At 34.3% G+C, this 22,377-nt stretch overlaps 1 protein-coding gene across 1 annotated transcript in view; it reads left to right on the forward strand.

Moving 5' to 3' along the window:
• Nucleotides 1-22,377, forward strand: part of CSMD3 (CUB and Sushi multiple domains 3) — a gene marked incomplete at both ends in the record, with an annotated part of 751,074 nt that overhangs the window by 567,043 nt on the left and 161,654 nt on the right. The window contains one exon of the mRNA XM_082307341.1: nt 6,202-6,318. Within this exon, the coding sequence (XP_082163467.1) occupies nt 6,202-6,318 (117 nt within the window). The remainder of the gene's footprint in view (nt 1-6,201; nt 6,319-22,377) is intronic.

Here is a 22,377-nt window from a genome sequence, read left to right on the forward strand (position 1 = left end):
TATTTATGATATTGTTTTCTTTGGTACTGCTTTCCAGCTGTATGATGATGCACTCTCTCTCTTTGTATTTGTTGGTGTCTTTTTATTTTTAATGTATTTCTGTATTTCCAAACAGCAACTAAAATGCTTATTTCTGTATCAGATTGTCTTTTCCATATTCATTGTACTGTTAAAACAAATGTAGGTGCTTCATCACATTCACATTTGCAGACTGATATCCACAATAAAAGTATCTGTAATTTGGAAGTAATTTGTTTTCCATTTTTACCTGTTAAGGTTTCCTTTGCATGATTTTTTATTATTTTATTTCCTGATGGTGATATATCAGTCACTATATTTGTTTTCTTATTACCTGTATATTAGTCTTGATTTAACCACTACAAGAAATCATTACAACTGAAAATCTCATCATTCGGTTTAAAAAAGATAAATAGAATGACATTGTATTATATCAGACTAGGAAAAACATCAATCCATGATTTAATATATTAAATTCTAAAAACACACATCATGTCACCAAATAATTATTTTTCTTAACTGACTCATTTAGACCAACTAAATATTAGGTATCCTAGTCTGGATTTTGAAACAGTGGCCCATTAGATAAAAAGTCAGTATCCCATTAACAGTTCTTCAAGGCAATTCCTTTTGCAGAGTTTATGCACTACTATTCTTCATTTTTTGTTGTATTTGTAGCTGTGTAATCAAATTTATCTGCATGACATAAAGCCATATTGTGCCATTCATTTTTAAGCAGCATTCCCCATTGATTCCACTGAGGAATGCTGCTTAAAAATGGATGGTACAATACGGCACTTAAATCTGCAGTTACAATTAAATTATATTAGATCTTAGCTGTAGGAGCTAGAAAGTAGGTAATCTGAAAGTAGTAGCAGGAATTAAAAGCTTCAAGCTGCAGAAAAAAAAATGGTAGCAAAAATATTCATTTATTCAAAAGATGAAGAGATTTGAGATTGATTCTCATACTTATGTAGTCTATTCTTCACAGTTCTTTTACTGAAGTTTTTCCTTGTCGGTTCTTTCTTTTGGTTAAACTGCAAAGGCATGATGGAAAACATATGAGCAATAAGCACATGGCAGGGGCTTTTAACCCTGTAATGTTTTGCAGGCGCTATACAAAATTTTACTTTCTAGCAGTAGTTAGGTGTAGATTACAGGGATCTGTGGTTCTGTTGTGTGATTTTGCCTCTGCAGTGATCATCTGCATTTCTTTTACAACTAGTGTATGCTGAAATGTGAGAAAAGGTGTCATTGCTGATGGTAATGCATTTTGTATTGTATTCTCTATTTACTAATGCATTGCCATAAAGAGGTAGAATTTAGTTCTTTGACAAAGGTGCATGAATACTAATGATCAAGATGGGTAATCTTCCAGATAAAAAAGCTTACCAATTTAAGAAGCAGAGTGGGTGATACTTCATTGTTGTTATGACAGGGTTTTTTCAAGGGCTGCAGGGAGTGCTATTTTACAAGACAAGATACCATTACAGTAAATTCAGCACAGACAGAAAAGGAACCGTTTGCCATTCGTGTTTAATAATGTTTCAAGGAAACAGTGAGCAATGCCTCAACACACCGATTCCTATCATATTCTTGCCACAGTCAAGTGCCTTTCTCTCCTATTAGTGTTTCATTGCTAATCCTGGAAAGCAGGACAAGGACAGTATACTGAGTAGTATTTTTATATGTCATATATTTATATTTGTAAAGCAGAAATAAATACAGAAAGTGATACAACATTTCAGAGTCTAAGCAAACATTATTAAAAATATTGGAATACTATTGGAGAATTACATTAGACAATATCATTTGCCTTTCGAGGTTTTTTTTTTTTTTTTTTTGGTTGGTTGGTTTGTTGATTTGTTTTATTCTGCAGGATTTTTTTAATTCCTAGGGAAATGGTGCTTAGCATTTGTTGCTTTTTTGTGTTAAATAACACAGTTTATATTTGTAGATGTGATGAATCTGTTAGAATTTTTACTGTAGGTAGAACTTTCAACACACAGCACAATAATTGGACATGTTGATTTTCACAGCCTTTCAGATTTTTAACTTTGTAGTTATTAGCAAATTAAATAAATCACAGCACTGTAAAACTGATGTAAAAGCAATGAGATGTACATAGCTGAAATAAGCATAAATGGAAGTCAGTTGGTAGCATTGTGGTAGTGGAATTACTATATCCAACCAAACAACTTGATACTAGGTATTTTCCAGAGGCACAAATATGTTTTATCTTTTTATCAAATTAATGTTTTTAATTCACTGTAGCTATGGTTTCATGTCCCTGGATCCATCTTTGATTTGTGAATAGTAATGTTTAGTGATGGCCAGGGTAGAATCTTCTCTTCCTGAAACTTCTGGCATTTTAAAGTAAGGATTTCCCCAAAGGTAAGAAAGGAAATATAGTCAGCAAACTCTATGGGTTTACTAAAATATCAAATAAACCTCTTCCTCCTTCCTGATACATTCAGAAAGGTCTTGGAGGACAGTCTTGCTGCTATAAGAACTAAATGATTTACCACCTAATGATTTATGAAGTTAAACATTTTCTCAGATGACAAAGGTCTACTGTGTGCTTACATCTTGATTTAACTTTCCTTTATATGATTAGTTTTTGAGACCCAGGAATGTGAATTCTTGTGAGGATAGAGTCATTATAGCAGCAGTTGGGAAACAATGGGAAACACCATAAAGGAAATGGTAAACTCAGAAAAGGCAGAGTGAAAAAGTCCAGAATGAGAACACCAAGTGAAAGAAATTACTATGAAATACTCAATGCAAGTATTTTGGTTTTGCTGCAAATTAAACTTTACACATGTCAGAGTGACAAATAGTTCATCTCTAAGTCCAGTCTGTACTGAGCATATTCTAGTATAGGCTGCAGACAATGCTGTTGAGACACTTTGCCCTTAAAGGACCCCTGCTGGAAATCCTGCTTCCAGCCTTGTACTGTGTCTCTTGTCCTCTTACATGACCAGATATGTGCCCACTATATAATCAGTACAGATGTATGTTGCTTTCATGGGATTCAATGTGTGGGAAAAATGTTTAGATGTTTCAGAGAACGTGTCACATAAACATTTTAATTAATATCAATTATTAAAAAAAAATGGCATTATCTTCACCTTTTAGAGACATTAAAATTGTTTTAATCAGTCTTTAACATTAATGAGAGCTCTCAGATTTTTGAAGGTGCTAAATTGTATTTTGTATTATTTTTTTAATTTGCAAAAATTGCTGGGTTTAATCACTTTTAGAAATCTATGTGCATTTGTCAATGAAATTATTTTGCGTGATTATTCTTATACCAGCTGTAGTAATACTACTAAAATAGTGTGAAACATTTTGGCTAGACGTATACGTACTTAATTCATAGTTGTACCTCAGAGAATCAAGAACACTTTGAAAGTGTACAAGCTTTCTTAAATTGTTGTGTATGACACAAACATAATTAGTTTCTCTCTTTGCCTAGCTTTAAAAAAATTTCCTGGTGACATTAGTTTGATACTACAGTATGCTATCGATATCATACAGTGTTACACCATCAACACAACTTCCACAGTGTTACATATTTAGTAAACAATATAACTCAAAAGTCACTGTTGATTTTAGATACACAACTATTAATATCAATATTTTGTAGTGTAAGGTATTGCACTAAAGTGAATAAAACCTTGTAAAATTTGCAGCAAATTTATTTTTGTTTGAAAAATTATGTATGTTGAGTTAAATAATTTATAGAAAAATATATGTTTATTTAAAATAAACTGTTAGGAGTTTTTTATTTTGTTCTGTTCTAAGCATACTAGTAGTTTTGTAAAATCACAAATACCTTACTGTATAACTTGTAGGAATAAAAAAGAATTGGGGTATAAAAAATCTGGACTTTATAACTAATGGTCAACTATATGCTGAGTACTAAATATATAGCTATTAACTTAAAGTATTGCTCTTGTTTGCTATTACTTCAAGTTTTATTAAAAATGAAGGGTGAAATTCTGTCCCTTTTGGTGTCAATGGCATTGACTTCAGTGGAATCATAATTTTACCCTGAATTTGCACGTTATTGTATATCTGCTGATTAGGGAAGTATAATAATGATATGAGTGCTGGAGTGGGATGGTATTATTGGTCTTTGTTGAAATAACTCATTTATTCACTCACAAACAGTAAAGAAGGAAATGGGGTTAGGGAGAAGTAACAAGCTTTTTGGCAATCTTATTTCTCTAATTTTAGTGCTTTTGTTGCTTATATTCTTTCATATTCTCTTATTTTTCATCAAAAACCTGGAACAGAAAATCTTGAGTACTTACAAACTTGTAAACAAACCTGTTTTCATCAAAAAATATTTACCATATTCAGCTAGTGAAGAGTTTGTGTTTTTTCAAATAACTCAAGGCAAATAAGTCCCTGGATGTGAGACTCAACCAAGACTATTGCTTCTCGGCAAAAAGTGCCAATAATTCTATTATCTAAATACATTTTCACAGGAAAGCATGATATTTCACATGATGGTGGATTGAGGGAAGACACTGAGATTATTCTTTTAGCCATAGTCAGTAATATTCCATGTACATATGGTAGTCTTAGTGCTTAGTCCGTATCTCAGAGTGGGTGCCTATCAGTAAAGTTGTACTGAGCATCGCCAAGACTATGTCCTTTTCTGGGTCCTGACTGATTTTCTAATCTCTAATATTTGTGCCACATCTACCACATGCACACGCAAAAGTCAATGTTCTTCTGTTGACCTATTTCAAACACCATGTCTTTCCTGCTAGCCCATTAAATCACTTACAAATTGTATATGCAGACTGGAGCAATAGGTACCATCTGCTCACATTTCAGGTACACAGTCTGTCAGGCTCTGCAGCTACACCATACTGAAAGGAACCCGTGTTAATGCAAATTGCAGAAATCCATGCTCAAAGCAATGGGGCCTTAAGCTGCTAACATTAAAAGATGTATTCTTTTCATGGTATACTCTACCATATATTTTGTGTGAATTAACTAAAAGTAGTCTTAAAACGCATGATTTGTAGCTAAGCTAATAAACAGCTTGTATTTAGTATGACAGGTAATGAGATAAAAATCTTCTGAAATAATAGTAAGAAACCCATGTTTTTCTTATTTAATGCAATTCAGAAGTTATTAATGTTTTGAGAGCATACCACAAAAAACAGATTTGTTTGTGTTTAGCAAACAAAATATTGAGTAGTACTTATTTTAGAAAGACGCTTACTTCTTAACAGAGGAAACAAATTTGTTAAATAGATATGTTAACATTAAACTCATTAAAAAAATGTTTTATAGTCCAAAGCCGTTAGAAGAAATATTCTAAACAGATGCCATAATCTTGACAATAGATTTAACTACTAAATTACAAAGTGTGTATGAGAAGCAGGTAATAGACATAGGAAAACACTAACACTTATGACTGTTTCATATAAATGCACCTGAACATCTGATGAAAAAAAAGAAGAAAAAGCACTGTTTCTTGTTTGACAGTTTTGAATAATGCCAAATGCTAACTTCTATTGTTAACCTTATAAAAAGATATTGTTGTAGTAAATAGAATTGTTAGTTATCTGCCATTTTATCAAGTATTATAGCTATTAATGGTAGAATAAACATGATGCTTGTGTGATAAAGAAAAGTGTTTGCACATAACTTTATATATTTAATGTTATAAATAATTGAGATATAAATAAGTGGTACATCATGTTCAGTCAAGGAATTCTGACTTCCTTATTTCAGTAGTTTTATACATTATTTTGAATTATGAGACTATTGGCATGAGTAAGAATTTACTAGTGTGCAGAAGGGCTGCATAATCTATGCTTTTATCAGAGTATAAAGCATCATACAAATGAATAATAGTTTTGTATGCTGTGAATAATAGCATACTGTGTATAAAGCACATCATTATTTTGTTAAGATGGTTGATAAATGGTAAAGAAAAACATTAATTGATCTGGAAAACTGCAGAGTGCCATCAATTCTCTTTTGATGTGTGAGAAAGTTGTGCATCCTCAGTACTTCACAGGATATACAAATTTAATCCAGTGTAGAATTGTAATAAAATTTACTGTAATAGCATATACCAACATAGAACAAATCACTTTATACTGATTTTTTCTGATATTATATTATTCAAAACTGATTAACTTCACTTTCTAGCACCCTGTGGAAGCCGCTCAACAGGCTCTGAAGGCACTGTATTATCACCAAACTACCCCAAGAATTATAGTGTTGGTCACAACTGTGTTTACTCTATCACTGTTCCCAAGGAATTTGGTAAGTAGACCTGGTCTCATTCATATCTTTTTGTTGCTTGGATACTTTCAACAATTCTGGATGATTTGTGTGATTGCTTTTATATTAAACATACAAATGTGAAAAGGCTGTTTTAAACTGACATTTCTGTTTATACTTTTTGTCATTTTTATAGTGCACTATTTTCTCAAAATGCTTATATTTACCATTATTTTTTGAAATTACTGTTGTTCAGTTATTTTTGTCTCACTGTGACAGCCAACATGTAACTTAGAATATTGCTGTGATACTAGCCAAAGATACTAGTGGTACCAGTTAAGGTTTCTCTTCACACATGATCATGTGCCAAGGCTCTAGAAAGTGTAGCATAGTTCCAGTAAATCCACGTAAGCAGGTTAAAAAACATTTTTCTTAAATGTGTGGTAATATTGCTGTCACAATCCTTGGCTTCTCTGCATCATGAGGCAATGGCATAGTCTTTGCTGAGGAATGAAATTAGAGCAGCATGTGTTTATCTGGTTTTGGTAGATTCCCAGATCCTCCATCAAAACTTCACTCCCATCCTAATATTTTTTCTGATGACTAGGTGAAACTTTTAAAGATGTCTTCTGTCCCACACAAAGACAGGGCTTTTACAGCACTGTTTTATCGCTCTGGATTTATGAATTATTTTATCTCACTTTATTATTAAACAATGCCTATGATGACAGCTGATAGTTTGTTGTTCACTTTGACTCCTTGGTAAGCAGTATGTCACATACTGAATATCATTTATTCTTTAAATATTCATGCTTCAGATTTATGCTTCGATAAGTAGGACTTTTTATTCTGACTATGTTCACATTTCAGTTCATCAAATAACAGGTGCCTGCGGATGGGAATAGGTATTTATTAATATTCCTTCATGTTGATTCTGCAAACATTTTATTCAAATTAAAGACAATGCTTGAACTGCTGTGTATCCATCTGCCATACTCATGATGACTGAAATCCCTTAATATCCAATTAATTTGTTCTTATGTACAGCATAGAGATACATAGGCTACTACAAAATAAACAGGCTTTTAAAAGTATTGTCTCCTAAGCCATAGGAATCTCTACTTATTCCTCTAGAACAGCCAGAAAAAATTAAACACATTTCCACAATTCTTGGTTTATTTCTAGCTGTTGCAAGCATATGCTTTTGACATAGCTAATTTGGTTTAGATCAACTGTAAAGATTATGTCCTCCCATTTCCATCAAATCTGATACTTAGTTTATGACACAGATGTCAACATGTAAAGAGTTAAAATTACTACAATAAAGGATTTAAAATGTTAATGCTCTGTACTTCATGTCTTTGACATTCTGGATGGAAATGTAATTTTGTGATTTCTGGAACTAAAGACAGAATTCCCAAAACAAGACATGGAAATGTGGAAAAATCCCACTGTTCTGTATAGTTTTTTGGAATAATTTGACAAATACTCATTTTCTTTACACATTAAGCATGTTAAGAAGAGTATTAAGGAATTCTGTTTGACCCTTTCACAGTGCTTATACAAAAAAAAAGAAAAATGCTGATACAAAGAAGGAAAATCATGGTTTAGATACGATTAACCCTGCCATACAAGGACACAGTGATGTATTGGGGATATGATTATGATTATGATATGATATGATTATGAGTATTGGCCATTTCTCTTGAGCTTTTTGGCTGTCCTACCTTGGGATAGTCCTTTACTCTTTTTCTTGTGTTTAAACAGCATATTTTGACAATTTGGCCAGGTATCTGTAGAATGTACCATGGAAGTATTTAATCCACTTTTGCAAATACCGAAAATATGAATGCTTGTGTGTTGAAAGAGAAAAGTAAAAAAAAATACTTGGCAGTAGCCATTAAAAAATGAGAATGACATGACACATCAAATAGGCCAAACCAAGTATTTCCATTTTAGCTGTTTTTTTGGAATGATAGTCCTGCAGTAATAGGGAGCAGAATTCCTTGCACCCAAAACCTCAATTTTTAAAATATGAGTTATACAGTGCTGTATTTTTTTTGTAAGTTATTAATATGTTTTTTTATTCTGACCCATGCTCTTTCTCTAATCTATCGTTACTAAAATTATTCCAGTAACGACCACTAAGAACGTCAAAGTAATTTTGACAATTGATTTAACCTGTGTTTTCTACACTCAAGATAATTATTTGTCTGTCTGAAATTTTAAAGGTTTGTGTAATGAATGTGTTTTATCTAATAGCTTTTATCTTTAACTCATCACAATATACTCAAGTACAGTTGCGGAGAAGGATAGCCATACATTTTTAATGCTGAGCTCTTTAAGATCAGCTTTAGGAAATTATTACCTGTAACACTATAATTTTGGGTCCTGATAGAAGACATTGCATTAAGAAAAGAGTGTTTTCTTGCTGCTTGATATGGATTGTGTAGGGATCACTCACTGACAAGATGGTCCCCAAAAAATACTGGCCTTTGTGGCCTCTGTGGAAAGACACCAGATTTCATCTTGAGTTCACTTGCTAATGTGCATCATGACACATAGATTTGTCAGAGATTATTCACAACAACAAAGAGTCGAAACAAGCTTTTTTGGAGAATGACTGGGTACTCCAGCAAACCTGCTGGCATAAGATAATTTAAAGTAATTGTCCTAAAGAAAACAGCAAAAAATCTTCTTCTGTAATCCTATGGCTTTCCTATGGCTCCAACTTTCAATGTGAAATATAACACTCAAATATTTGCTGAATGGAACTTCTTCAGGAAGTATTTTGGCATCCAATACAGTATATGAGATCTTATAATAGAACACAGTTTAAAAAAAAGCTAAAACCAGCTCAATATAGAAAAAAACACAAACAATGGAATAGCATATTCAGTGTGTAGAAGGCAACTCATTGGCCTGGATTAGTTTTTGATGGAATGAAAAGGAAAGTTATTTCATGTGCAGCTTTTCAGGTTCTAAAGCCCAAAATTCTGTGGAAAAGCCATTGCAGTGTGGACTTTTTTTTCAATGTTTCATTATTCTGTCATGCAGAATCACAGTTGCAATATTTCATACCATGACAGGTTTAAGCTAGAAGATAAATGATTCACAAAAGCACACAGTATGCCACAGGCAAAATCTTTTGTAAACATGGAAGACTCATCTTCTTTGACACTCTCCCAGTGGTATTTTAAAACGATGTAATGATTGTTAATTGTTCAACACTGAAATCCAGCACTGGCAACACTGAAATCCAGCACTGGTTACAATTAAAATGTAGATGTTTAAGATTTTATTTTGTTTTCCTGATGCACGTGAATTAATTTGTATGCTATTCTCTGCATAACAGTGTCATCTATACTTCTATTTAAATTAATATTTTTAACAGATAAATAAGTTTTATATCAACTTGCCTCAGCAAACGGCTTTCCTTTCTGTTAGAGCAAAAAGTTAGATCGAACATACACAGTAAGAAACGTAACTGTGGTTTATGAGCTATGCTATCAGAAAATTAAGTATCGACTCTCAGTGACCATCGAAAAATATAAAATTTAAATCAGGGCTCTTTTTTTCCTACAAAGAAGCTAAAAACATGTATGTTATTGGGAAACTGTCTAGTTTCTATGGAGACTGTACATTTGGTTTACATTTACAGCAAGATATAATATTAAGAAAATGACAAACACTTTATTCATAAGCATGGAATTTTGGGAAAAGATTTCTTAGATTTTTGGCAATGAAGGTAGATCCAGTTTGCTTATTATAAACAGGGTAGTTAAAATCCACTGTTCTCTTCAGTTCCTGAATAACTGACTTGTATTCACAGACACCTTTCTATCATAGTTATACCATTTTCAGCTTTCCCTTGTGTCTTTTCTTGAATTTCTGTTATGAGATAGCCCTGATCTATTGTAAATAAGCAACAGACAGAAGAAACAGAGCCAAACAGCAGGGGTTTGGGATTATTATTATAATTATTATTTATTAAATCCTTTAAAGAGTAATTTTTTGCAAATACTGGAAGGTACACATAAAACTTTTATTCTGACAGTGACACACATTGAGCAAACAATGTTGTCAACATGTGTTTTCTCTTAGAGAGTTCACTTCATCTAGAACTGTTAGACAGCTTAAAAGCCATGTCACACTAGAATTATTTCAGTACTGCTTGATTTGATTTCAAACTCAGTTTACATTTGGAAAGAAAAAAAGATAGGCAAGGACAGATCATATGTAGCAGAATGTACCAAATGACAACCTCCCATCAAGAGGGAATAAGAACCAAATGGTATTTATGATAATACTTAGCTGCATTAAAGTAAAACATTTGCTTTTAATATCTTGAATCCATCATCACTGCTGTGTACAACTTAATGTCATTTAAGAAATGTGTCAGACATGTATGGACTGACGTTTTTAAAATGTGGACTATTTAACTCTCTATCTTAAATTCAAGTGGATGGAAATGTCTGGCTGAATATCTAGATTTAATATTTTTAACCATGAACTAAACAATTATTGAATTAAGCAATGCTTTGCTGAATGGGAGATGGAGATGATAGAGGATGATATGAAATATCAAAATGCTACCATAGGTGGGAATCTTATTCTATTTCCTACCCTCTTTTCATACAGGCAACCATTTCAAAGTCAGTGGGATTGCATTGTCCAAACAGTGATTACTTGTCAGCAAAATGGAGTGGAACCACAAAGACTGCTCCAAATGTTTGTATGCACTACTTAATAAAGGCTTAAGACACCAATTTCAGGAGAAAGGGACAATGATCTGGCTTGTACCATGCATTTTATAAAAAGTCGGTCAGTCCACCTTTCCTTCCCAAAAAGAATGACTTCAAAACCACATGAATTCCAAGAAAAGTGACCATTATTTATTTGTGCATTTTGAAAAAGTATTTTTTTTCCAGGTAATCATAAAACTATATTTTTAAGACAAAACCTTCTACTTTTTGTGTATGTGTTTACAAGAATTTGGCATAAAGACGGAAAAGCTGACTGTATCACAGGACAATTAATATAAAAACTAAAAATATTTTTTAAAAATGAATCATTTAGTCCAGATATTTAATGAAATTCAATTTAGTTCAGCATGCCAACAAGTTAGATTAGGAGTATGGTACTTCAGTTTTCTCATTTATTTTCTCAGTTTTCTGAAGTAGAGTGAACATCATGCGATATTGAGGATGTACATGCAAAAATTTATTAGTAACAATAGGGAGATGTATTTGCTGTATGAGTAAACCCAATAGACAATAGAAAGTTCATGCCCCTTTTCCTTTTTTCTTGGCATTTTTTCAACTCTGTTGCCCTGTTGTCATTTCTCTTTTTAACACTATTCTGTCAAGGCAAGATTTTCAAAGGATCTTGTACTAGTATCCAAAAACATTAGAACGATGTTTAGTAAATTCTTATAACTGAGCTTCAAAAGCCCAGCATTAAAAAGTGTATGGAAGTCCTTTTCTGTAATTTTCTCCAGTCAGCTAACTAAGCTTCATTCAAAAGTACATAAACAGAAGTATTACCTCTGATAGAATTTAGAAACTCTGGCCAGAACTGAGATGTCTTTGTGCAGAGGGTATCAGGCAGACACAGAAGTGGTTTTCATCCCAGAGATGATAAGCCTAATTGAGGTAATATGCAATCAGACATACAATTGGCAAAGTATTCTTAAAGTATTCTTTCTTTTTTTTTTTTTTTTTTTTTTTTTTTTTATGATGTATTATCAGTATGGAAATAAAACATTTGCTACATTAGTGTAAATACTGCTTTCTGTTAATTTAGCTCATTGCAAGAATATTATTTTGATTTCAAAATTCTCTGACTGAACTTAACTGTGGTGGGTACATGTCTTTTCATTTGATTCTTTTGTCAAGTTAATTTTGAGAGTTAATGAAGAACACTGAAGGGGGATAAGAATGGAGTATATATGGAGAAATATGTAGGTTGTGTACATTGTGCTAGAAACAAATAATACACCCTCCCACCACAATGGAAATCAAATATTCTTAATGTGCATTCAATGTGCATTGAATGACTGGATATGAATTTATTTTCCACTATTATTTTGATTAAATATAAAAAAATAAACTACTTGTTTGAAATGTACAATACATTTTTAAGGCATAGTTCATTTCTTCCTTAAAGTAAGAAGATTATACACCTATATAATAAATACAATAAGGATGAGTAGAATCTGGCTTACTGTACTGTGTGGATTTTAGCAAGAAAACAATGTACAGGTGGTGAGCCAGAAACATAATAAAACAAAAGTTTATCTATCTTCTGCACAATAAATAGACACAAAAAGTTTAATGGAAAAAAAAAATCTTCATCCATAAATGTAAGATCTGGACCTTTGGAGTCAGATGCAGTGACATGATCTGTGTTTTAATCTGTATAATCTAAGTGGAGATGCTCTAAATCTGTGAACGTATCTTTTCTTGAAAAGCTTCCCTTAAACATTGCTTATTTATGTACATATGTGGTTTAGGCTGGTATGCAAAGAAAATAGGTGTGTATACATGTAATTTAACTCTCTGGTGGGATACATTTCCTCTTGGCTTTGTTAGGCACCTATCTATGGAGGTTACATATCTAGTCTAAGCCATTCGGATGCTTGCTCTAATCAACAGAGAGAGATACATATTCCCATGGAACGATTCATCCCACCTAAAACATCTATCTGAAATTTTTGGAAGGAGATAAATTCTTTGTAATGTGAAAGAAACAGCACAGCCTCATTTTATCATATTTGCTCTGTCAGCTGCCGTGGGTTAAATGAATTAGAAAACATTGCTGCTAGTGTAATCTACATCCATCCAGTAGTCATGCTGCACACAGATAGCTTCATGATTTTATCTCTGAGTATACGGTAAGGCTGGCAATTTTAGATACTTTTCAGTTAGCAGTCATCTAGGAGCGTGAGCTTGGATGATTCAAATTCAAGCTTTACTTAGTGATTCCTCATCCTCAAATCTTTTAATTCTAACACTGGAGGCAAACAAAACCTGTGTCTTATTGTTAAGCATATATTAGACAAAAACATTCCTGCTTGTTCAAATGTTGTTAGATCACATACTCAGGAAGAATTCCAGGTAATGGACTGCATTATATCAGATATTCTGAGGGAACAGGAATCCATGGCCTATAGCCTGTCTACACAATGAAAACATAATGGATTTATGTTGCTATCTGGAAAAAGAAAATTAAAGGCAGGATTAGTTATATGCTGGAAATATTTTTTGCTGTAGGTTTTTTTCTTTTTTAGCAATTATTAAGTATTTTCTTCTCCAGAATATATAATAAATGTATCTTAAAGTGCTACTTAAAATATAAATATTTTCAGAGGTGGTATAAAATGAATTATAATGCAAGAATGTACATTACATATGCAAACTAGGAAATTATTTTCCCATTGATGTAAAAATTTTTTTCTATGAAGAATGTTTTAAAAGTTTTAACAAGGTTGTGCCAAAGATCTCTATTTTTCATTATGTTTCAAACACAGAGAGATAATACTAACTACGTAATTCAGATATGAATAGGCTCATATTAATATATTGCATATTGAAGATATCTGGTAGATATACCTGAAAATATTTTTTATCATACTTTTAAGTACACATGAATTGCTGTGCTATCTGGTCTCCATAAAATAGCTGGAGATTACAGTCTAAGATGTTGGGAGAACAGAGGTGAGCATTAGTTGTATAACTATTAACTTCTGGTTTGCTTTTCTAATTCAAGGCCAAGTTTGTGTCACTCAGATGCTGACTATATAATTTAAAGAAGTACCAGAAGGTCATTTCACATCACTTTCCATTTATCTATGAATCTCCTAGGCTTATGAAAGGAAGGACTGGCAGGTTTTATATACGCAAACTCACAGCTGGGGAGTATTTCATTCATTGGTTCAGTGCTTAACATGCTTGCCAAGCGAGCAGATGCCAATAAAAAAGTCACCATAGGGTGACTTTTAAAGGAGATCAAAGTATTCAATGTATTTTTTTAAATAAAATTTGAAGAGATTTACTATTTTAGTTGCTTAATATGATTTGAAGTCACTTTTTCAATGCTGCTTTTAGATTTTCTCAATAAAAATGATTAGTTTTGGCTCAAATATTAATGATGTTTTTTGAATATAATAATGGCCATTTTAATACAGCTTAAGCTATTGAGTTTGACTATAAAGATATGGCAACAGTATAGCTGTCTTTTTAATAGCCTAATAACAAAGTGTAATGATGATAAGACCACATCTGTGGTCTTCGAAGAAATTTGTGGCTTCACAATAAGTAAAATAATTTGACTATAATGGCAATGAATTGATGAAAGATTTCTAAAGATTTTTTTTTTTCTTTTTTTTCGGAGCAGTGTGACTCCAGCTGCTGCAAATATTTAATTATCAAACCTTGTTCACTGGAAATGCTGTGATTAAAATAGCTGAAATGAGTCTGGGTTCCTGATTCCAAATGACAGACAACAGACTACATCATTACATTTCACTTACATGCTTTCCAATACATGTTACTACCCTGAGGAGGAGACTGAGTGGTGGCAGATTTTTTAAACAATTCTGTTTTTTTGTTAGGTTCACTTCTTAGGACAGGATTGAAGTACTTTAGCAGCACAACACTGAAAGCATGCATCACCACTGATTACGTCCTTTTAATGTAAAGTTATATTGATAATGAAGATGTCATTTTTACTCTTAATCTCTGTATGAGTGAAAAAACTGCTTCCTCACTCTTCAAGCATGGCCAGAGTGGGGTTCATTAGGTGGTGCAAAATTGCTTACTTCTGACCAGCAGACTTCTGGGATTCAGGAGTATCCTGCTGCCCCGACAACGAATGTGTGCCCTAGATGGGCCTTCTTCGTTCATCCTGTTGGAACAAGGCCACAGTGCACCTCAGAATTCACCTAGCTGCATATGAAGCCAGGCAGAGAGCAGGTAAGCTCTCTCTGGAGAGCCTGACTCTTCAAGGATTAGCTAGGCTGTGGAAATTTATAGTTTTGCTTTTCATTCCTAGGAATTACAGATAACAAAATAATCAAGGGAAAGTGGTTACATCAGTCTTCCTGGGGGAAAAAAGAGCTCTTACAGCTTGTGATTCTTCTAGAAACATTAATTTTCCATATATGACTACATAAAATCTCAGAAAACTGGAAAGGCTAACAGTGCTTCTATTTAGAACAAGATATAGTTTGTCTGATAGGGTACACTTCTCAGATGATAGAAAGGAATGAGGCTTCAAATTTCACTCAGACTAAAGTCTAAAACTCTATTCACCTACTCACCTAGTTCTGTAACTAATGGGCTATAAAAAATTATGAAAAATAAAAATCATACCAGTCTCACAAACCAGTCTAGACTTCATCTAAGCAAATTGTGTTCTTCTTGGGGGATTGGTAGATTTGGCCTTATAACTCAGATACTAAATTCTGGAAATAACTCTTCCTGGCTTCATAAAAGGGATGAATAGTCATAATTATGTAGCTGTTCATAAATATCATTAGCTTTCATTTAAATCACCTGTAAATTTTTGAAGTTAAATGTATTTTCAATAATCAGTAGATACAGGCCATTGGACCAGGCCTTTCTTTCTCTTGGTTTTGGTTTTGTTTTGTTTTTGTTTTTCTTTTTGTTTTTCCCCCCCTGCATTTTCCCACCTTTTTAGCTGCAAAAATCAATAGGAAAGTCATCCTAACAGAACAACTGAGGAATCTCCAAGTGGCCACTCCCTAACACAGAAGTTTCACTGGTTGGCAGTAAGAGACAGAGAAACCTGGCCAAGGAATCCATGAGGAGCCATTGTGACCATTGCCAAGTTTCCATCTTGAAGTCTTCTGCTATATTTCAGGGAAGGAGTTTGTTAGGATCAGGCTAGGATCAAGGAACTGCAAAAAATCTTCTTACAAAAGTCTTCCACTTATAAAACTTTTCAGTATTAGGCCCTGCTCATGTAGATATAATCCATACTTCTCACCTTTCCTCTTCATTATATTCCTTTGCATATAAACCATTCCTCTCTCAAGTAAGCTTATCTGTATTGACTCAGATGTTTGTGTTCACCACTGTGCACACAGATACAATCTTCAAAGATTCAGGATTTCTCTCAGTGATTTCTCTGTAATTACCTTTGTTTAGAAAACAAATTAAAAAAGGGTTTGCAATCCTCACTAAACTTTGCTTTGTGTTTCTTCCAATTGCAGTCCTGACTCAATTAGTCAAGTGATTAGTCCATACTCTTAAAACAGAATGTCTGAGCAGTCTATTTTACTGAAGAAAGGTTGGTTTCTTCAGCTGTTTGTATCCAATTATTTATTTGTAGTAATTTAAAAAGAAATATTCTAGTTAAACTTAGGATAGAGATGAATTGCATCTACTCTGTTAACATCAGTAAATTTCAGGAAAATGTGATTAAATGCTCCAAGGAAAAAAAAAAAAACTTGGAAGCCAAACTCTTGCACACATTTTGTGGCAACCGTCCCCCCCTTTTTTATAAGAGTTTAGAATTTGAAATGTATTTTGAGAAGTCATTAAAAGACTGTCAAAATATGGCTATTTGGTGGCAGGAAATTGCTTTGAGTTGCTGCTTAGAGAAGATGTTGAATTTCTGTTTTGGGGGCAGGTGTGCAACACCAGTGAAGGATGACAGTCCTATTGTTTCTGATAGGTTCCATTTGGGGTATGTCAGTTAGGCAGGAGAATGGGACTGTATCAGTCGATGATTACAAGGGATAAATAGCAGAAGAAGTGATGGGAAGAACAAGAAAAGTAGTGTATATACATATGTATGGATATCTATGCATGTATGTTGTCAAAGGGTAAAGCCTTCCTGACAGCAACACTCGGCTAATGAGACTTGCCTACCTCTAACTGATTATATGAGCGTTGCATGCACTGTTGTCATGGTTTAACCCCAGTCGGCAATCAAGCACCACACAGCTGCTCTCTCCTGCTCCCTCCACACAGTGGGAAGGGGGAGAGAATCTGAAGAGCAAAAGTAAGAAAACTCGTGAGTTGAGATAAGAACAGTTTAATAATTGAAATAAAATATAATAATAATTAATAATAATAATAATAATAATAATAATAATAATAATAATGAAAGCAACAAGAGTGAGAGAGAGGAACAAAAATCAAGAAAAATAAGTGATGCAACTGCTCACCAACCAACACCCAGCCAGTCCCTGAGTAGCAATCCCTGCCGCCCCAGCCAACTCCCCCCAGTTTATATATTGAGGATGACATCATATGGAATGGAATATCCCTTTGGCCAGTCTGGGTCAGCTGTCCTGGCTGTGCTCCCTCCCAGCTTCTTGTGCACCTGGCAGAGCATGGGAAGCTGAAAAGCCCTTGAATTTGTGTAAGCACTACTTAGCAACAACTAAAACATCAATGTGTTATCAACATTGTTCTCATGCTAAATCCAAAACACAGCACTACACCAGCTACTAGGAAGAAAATTAACTCTATCCCAGCCAGAACCAGCACAACTGGGAAGAAAAAGGCAAACACAAACTTTGTTATTGTCATGGGGTGAGACCTACTTAAGAACACTGCTCAGATAAAAGACACCTGTGCCACACCTATCCAGGTCTAACAGATAAAATTATTCCAATATGTGCAGAAAAGAAGAAAAAAACCCACAGATGAACCTTGTGAAAGAGTTACCCTAAGGTGGAGATGGTATGTATGGGCATCAGGATGCCAGGCAGGACTCAGACACGTCAAAAATTTGGTGCAAGTATTCTGTTTCCCTGAAAGTATGGTACCGGTCACAGCTTGACTGAAGGAGCTGATGTCTTGGCCAGTGTAAGTGTGAAGTTATATATATGTCATAGAACAGAAATCTTAGACTATCTCTGCCTACTTCTATCTACTACATTATCCACCTTGCTTTGTAAAAATATGTGGGATTATATGTCACTGAGTGATGTGGTTCTGTTATTGTGACTATCACACCCCAAATTCCATGGTAACAGTGTACGTATTATATGTAATATTGGATGGACATCTCTGATTTTTGCTTTAATACTTAAGGACTGCATAGACCTGTCATTTTAAAATATATGTGATGCTGAATATCCACTTGCACTGTTCTGAAGTTATCATAGTCAATTAGAAATGTTTCTACAAAAACTGTTTTTTGTGAGGTTTCTTTTCATGATTGAATCACCAAGTCAAACTGTTATTTATCCAAATCATCTGTTCCTCCTGTGCTCTTCTTCCTTTTTCCCTTTCCCAGTCTCCATAAAGGACTGTGGATACTTAAGAAAACAGTTTTGGCTGTACCTTCTTGTTTATACTTTCAGCAGTGGCATCAAGAAGATAGTAAAAATCCTCAAAATATTAACATATACTATTAAGAATTATTAAAAATGTTGAGGCTCCATATTGTGCTGTATAGAGAGGGTAAATCTTGTAATAATATAACTTTGGTGGTTATTTAGTATAAGTATTGTTGACCAATGTCCGGTAATTTACAGGAAACAGTATTTTAAGAAAAAGTTCATGTCTTCATTAAGTATGTCATGTCCAATTAGATACTTAATTTTAAATTATTTTTTAAGATCAAAGTACACAGTTAAAGCCTTAAATTAGTTTAATATACCTCTAAGATAAACATTCTTATTTTTAGTTACAATCTTATGCTACTGATCCACTTTTCTCTTCTTTTTCATAGAATCATAGAATCCTAGAATCATAGAATCCTAGAATCACAGAATCCTAGAATCACAGAATTATTTAGGTTGGAAAAGACCCTTAAGATCATCAAGTCCAACCATTAACCTAATGCTACCAAGTTCACTACTAGAACATGTGCTTAAGTGCCACATCTACATGTCTTTTGAATACCTCCAGGGGTGGGAACTCAACCACTTCCCTGGGCAGCCTATTCCAGTCTTTAACACTCCTTTTGGTGTAGAAATTTTTCCCAATATCCAACGAAAACCTCTGCTAGCACAACTTGAGGACGTTTCCTCTTGTCCTGTCACTTGTCACTTAGCAGAAGACACTGACCCCCAGCTCGCTACAACCTCCTTTCAGGTAGTTGTAAAGAGCGATAAGGTCTCCCCTCAGCCTCCTTTTCTCCAAACTAAACAACCCCAGCTCCCTCAGCCACTCCCCATAAGACTTGTGCTCTAGACCCTTCACCAGCTTCGTTGCCCTTCTTTGGACACGCTCCAACACCTCAATTGTACTACCTTCTTGTAGTGAGGGGCCCAAAACTGAACACAGTATTCAAGGTGCAGCCTCACTAGTGCCGAGTACAGGGGCACTATCACCTCCCTAATCCTGCTGGGCACACTATTTCTGATGCAAGCCAGGATGCTATTGGCCTTCTTGGCCACCTGAGCACATTACTGGCTCATATTCAGCCGGCTGTTTATCAGTACCCCCAGGTCCTTTTCTGCCAGGCAGCTCTCCAGACACTCTTCCCCAAGCCTGTAACATTGCATGGGGTTGTTGTGACTCAAGTGCAGGACCCGGCACTTAGTCTTCGATAAGGTGAAGTGATCAATCCAGCCTGTCCAGATCCTTCTGTAAAGCCTTCCTTCCAGCAGATCAACACTCTAGCCCAACTTGGTGTCATCTGCAAACGTACTGAGGGTGCACTTGATCCCCTCATCCAGATCATCGATAAAGATATTGAACAGGACTGGCCCCAGTACTGAGTTCTGGCGAACACGACTTGTGACCAGCTGCCAACTGGATTTAACTCCATTCACCACAACTCTTTGGGCTTGGCCATCCAGCCATTCTTTTACCCAGCAGACAGTCCAAGCCATGAGGAGCCGGTTTCTCCAGGAGAATGCTGTGGGAAACCGTGTCAAAGGCCTTACTAAGTCAACATCCACAGCCTTTCCCTCATCCACTAGGTAGGTCACCTTGTCATAGAAGATCAGGTTAGTCAAGCAGGACCTGCCTTTCATAATCCCATGCTGAATGGGCATGATCACCTGGTTGTCCTGTATGTGTCATGTGATGACACTCAGGATGACCTGTTCCATAACCTTCCTTGGCACCGAGGTCAGGCTGACAGGCCTGTAGTTCCCCAGATCCTCCTTCTGGCCCTGCTTGTAGATGGGTGTCACATTTGCTAACCTCCAGTAAACTGGGACCTCCCCGATTAGCCAGGACTGATGATAAATCACTGAAAGTTCCTCTTGTGTGAGTTTATATCACCCTGTTGAAATCAGGTAAGTCAGAATTAGTATGTTAATGTGGAATAGGAACAGAAGTGTCTTGTATTACTGTAGTATGGCTTTTCATTTCTTTGTTTCTCTTTGCTGTTTCCTTTTGGCGGAATGGTCTTTCCTCTCTCTTGGCAAAGCTTCTTCTCAAAGACAGTCTCATAGTTATGAACTTTACAGGTACTTACTTTTGGGTTTATGCTTATTTATTATTTTAGTTACTGCTAAAATACAAATATTCCTAGTGTTTCAAAAGAGTCCCAATCTGTACTTTGATACATACGATATTTCAGTTTTCTTGTAATTTTAATGGCTGTGCTTAAAGTTTTCCATAGCACCTGTCACTACATCATGAATATCCTGCATGTATGCATCACTAATGTTATTAGGTGGTTTGGATGCTTCTACTTGGACTTGTGGAACCCCAAAATACTCATTTTGTGAGGGTTTATTTTATTTTATTTTATTTAAGGGGGGTTGTATAACTGAAATCTTCGGTATAATTGCAACCTAACATTGTGTCATAATATCAGTGACATTTTCAATCTGATTGCTCTGGTGATTTCATTTCCTGTCATAATGTCCAAAAGCAGATCTGAGAAGTTTTAGCTCATGTTAAGATTTAGCATCTTTATGTTGTATCCAAGGGGAATAAATTTTCTTTTCATCTCCTGGGTGAAGGAGGTGTCTAAATTTTAACATTTAATGGTTTTGATGGTAGTTTAAAAGATCAGACTCTGAACTGAAATAGGAAGTGCACTAGAAAATACAGATGAAAGGAGTGGTGTGATGGTAATACTGAACCTCAAAAATGTAAGTCACCTAGTTCTGTTCACGGGTGAAGCTTTCAGTATTGTAAATTTGAATACTTAGTATACATACTGAAATGTGTGGTAAAATCCTCAGCTAAAAGGAAAGACAAGGTATTCTCATATGTTGACTGTAGATGACAATTTCCACTAGTCACTCAGGATTATAAAGCAGTTTCACTCATATCACTTTGATAAATGCAGAGCAACTAAAATGAATTAGAAGTCATGAATTTCTACAACTTTATAATGTTATTACAATTAATTATTATAACATTAATTAAAATACTGAAAATATGGTAATTTCAATAAGACAATAAAAAAACTCGATAATAACTTTCTCATCATATTTAGGATAAATTCTTTACCAGTTCTGTGCTGACGTCTGCTAAAACTAAAATGATAAGCTTATAGTTACACAAGATTTGCTTTCTCCACAAACAAAAAAGTTTCTCATTTAGCTCTTGAAACATTTCACTTTGAAACATTCCCTAAGTTTTGAGTTCACATTTCAGTTATAGACTCAGGCAGACTGGCAACACATCTGTTGCCAGACTGGAAACTCTGATAAATGGTTACATCTCCTTTAGGGATAGTATTGATGAAGTCCTGTTTCTCCTATTTACAGCTATCGAATGGCTGAAATATTTTCTTTTTTTTCTTTCACAGGTTTTCTTTATATACCTTTTGATAATATACGAAGGAATTTTTCAGTGTTTCCTAATTTTATTTTCTTATTTTCCACTGGGAGTTGTTTTGGATTTTCCTACTAATGAAAAGAAAAAATAATTATTTAAGTATTAATTTCATCCATACCATTCAGTAAGCTGAAGTGATAATTTGTTTCAGATGAATGAACTGATGAATTGTCTGATCTAAACAATAACATTTACTAGTAGGATAATAAAAGATAATTATTATACTCAGAAAGCTGTTCTACTTTTAATTAGTAGCTCTAAATTAACTGAGAGGTGATTGAAGAACCAAACAGCTTTTTCAAAGTGACTTTTCCATTAAATCTAGAACCCTTTTTACTTAATTAATAAGACTGCTTTAATTAAACCT

This window comes from Platalea leucorodia (assembly GCF_965183815.1).
Source record: "Platalea leucorodia genome assembly, chromosome: 1".
NCBI lineage: Eukaryota > Metazoa > Chordata > Aves > Pelecaniformes > Threskiornithidae > Platalea > Platalea leucorodia.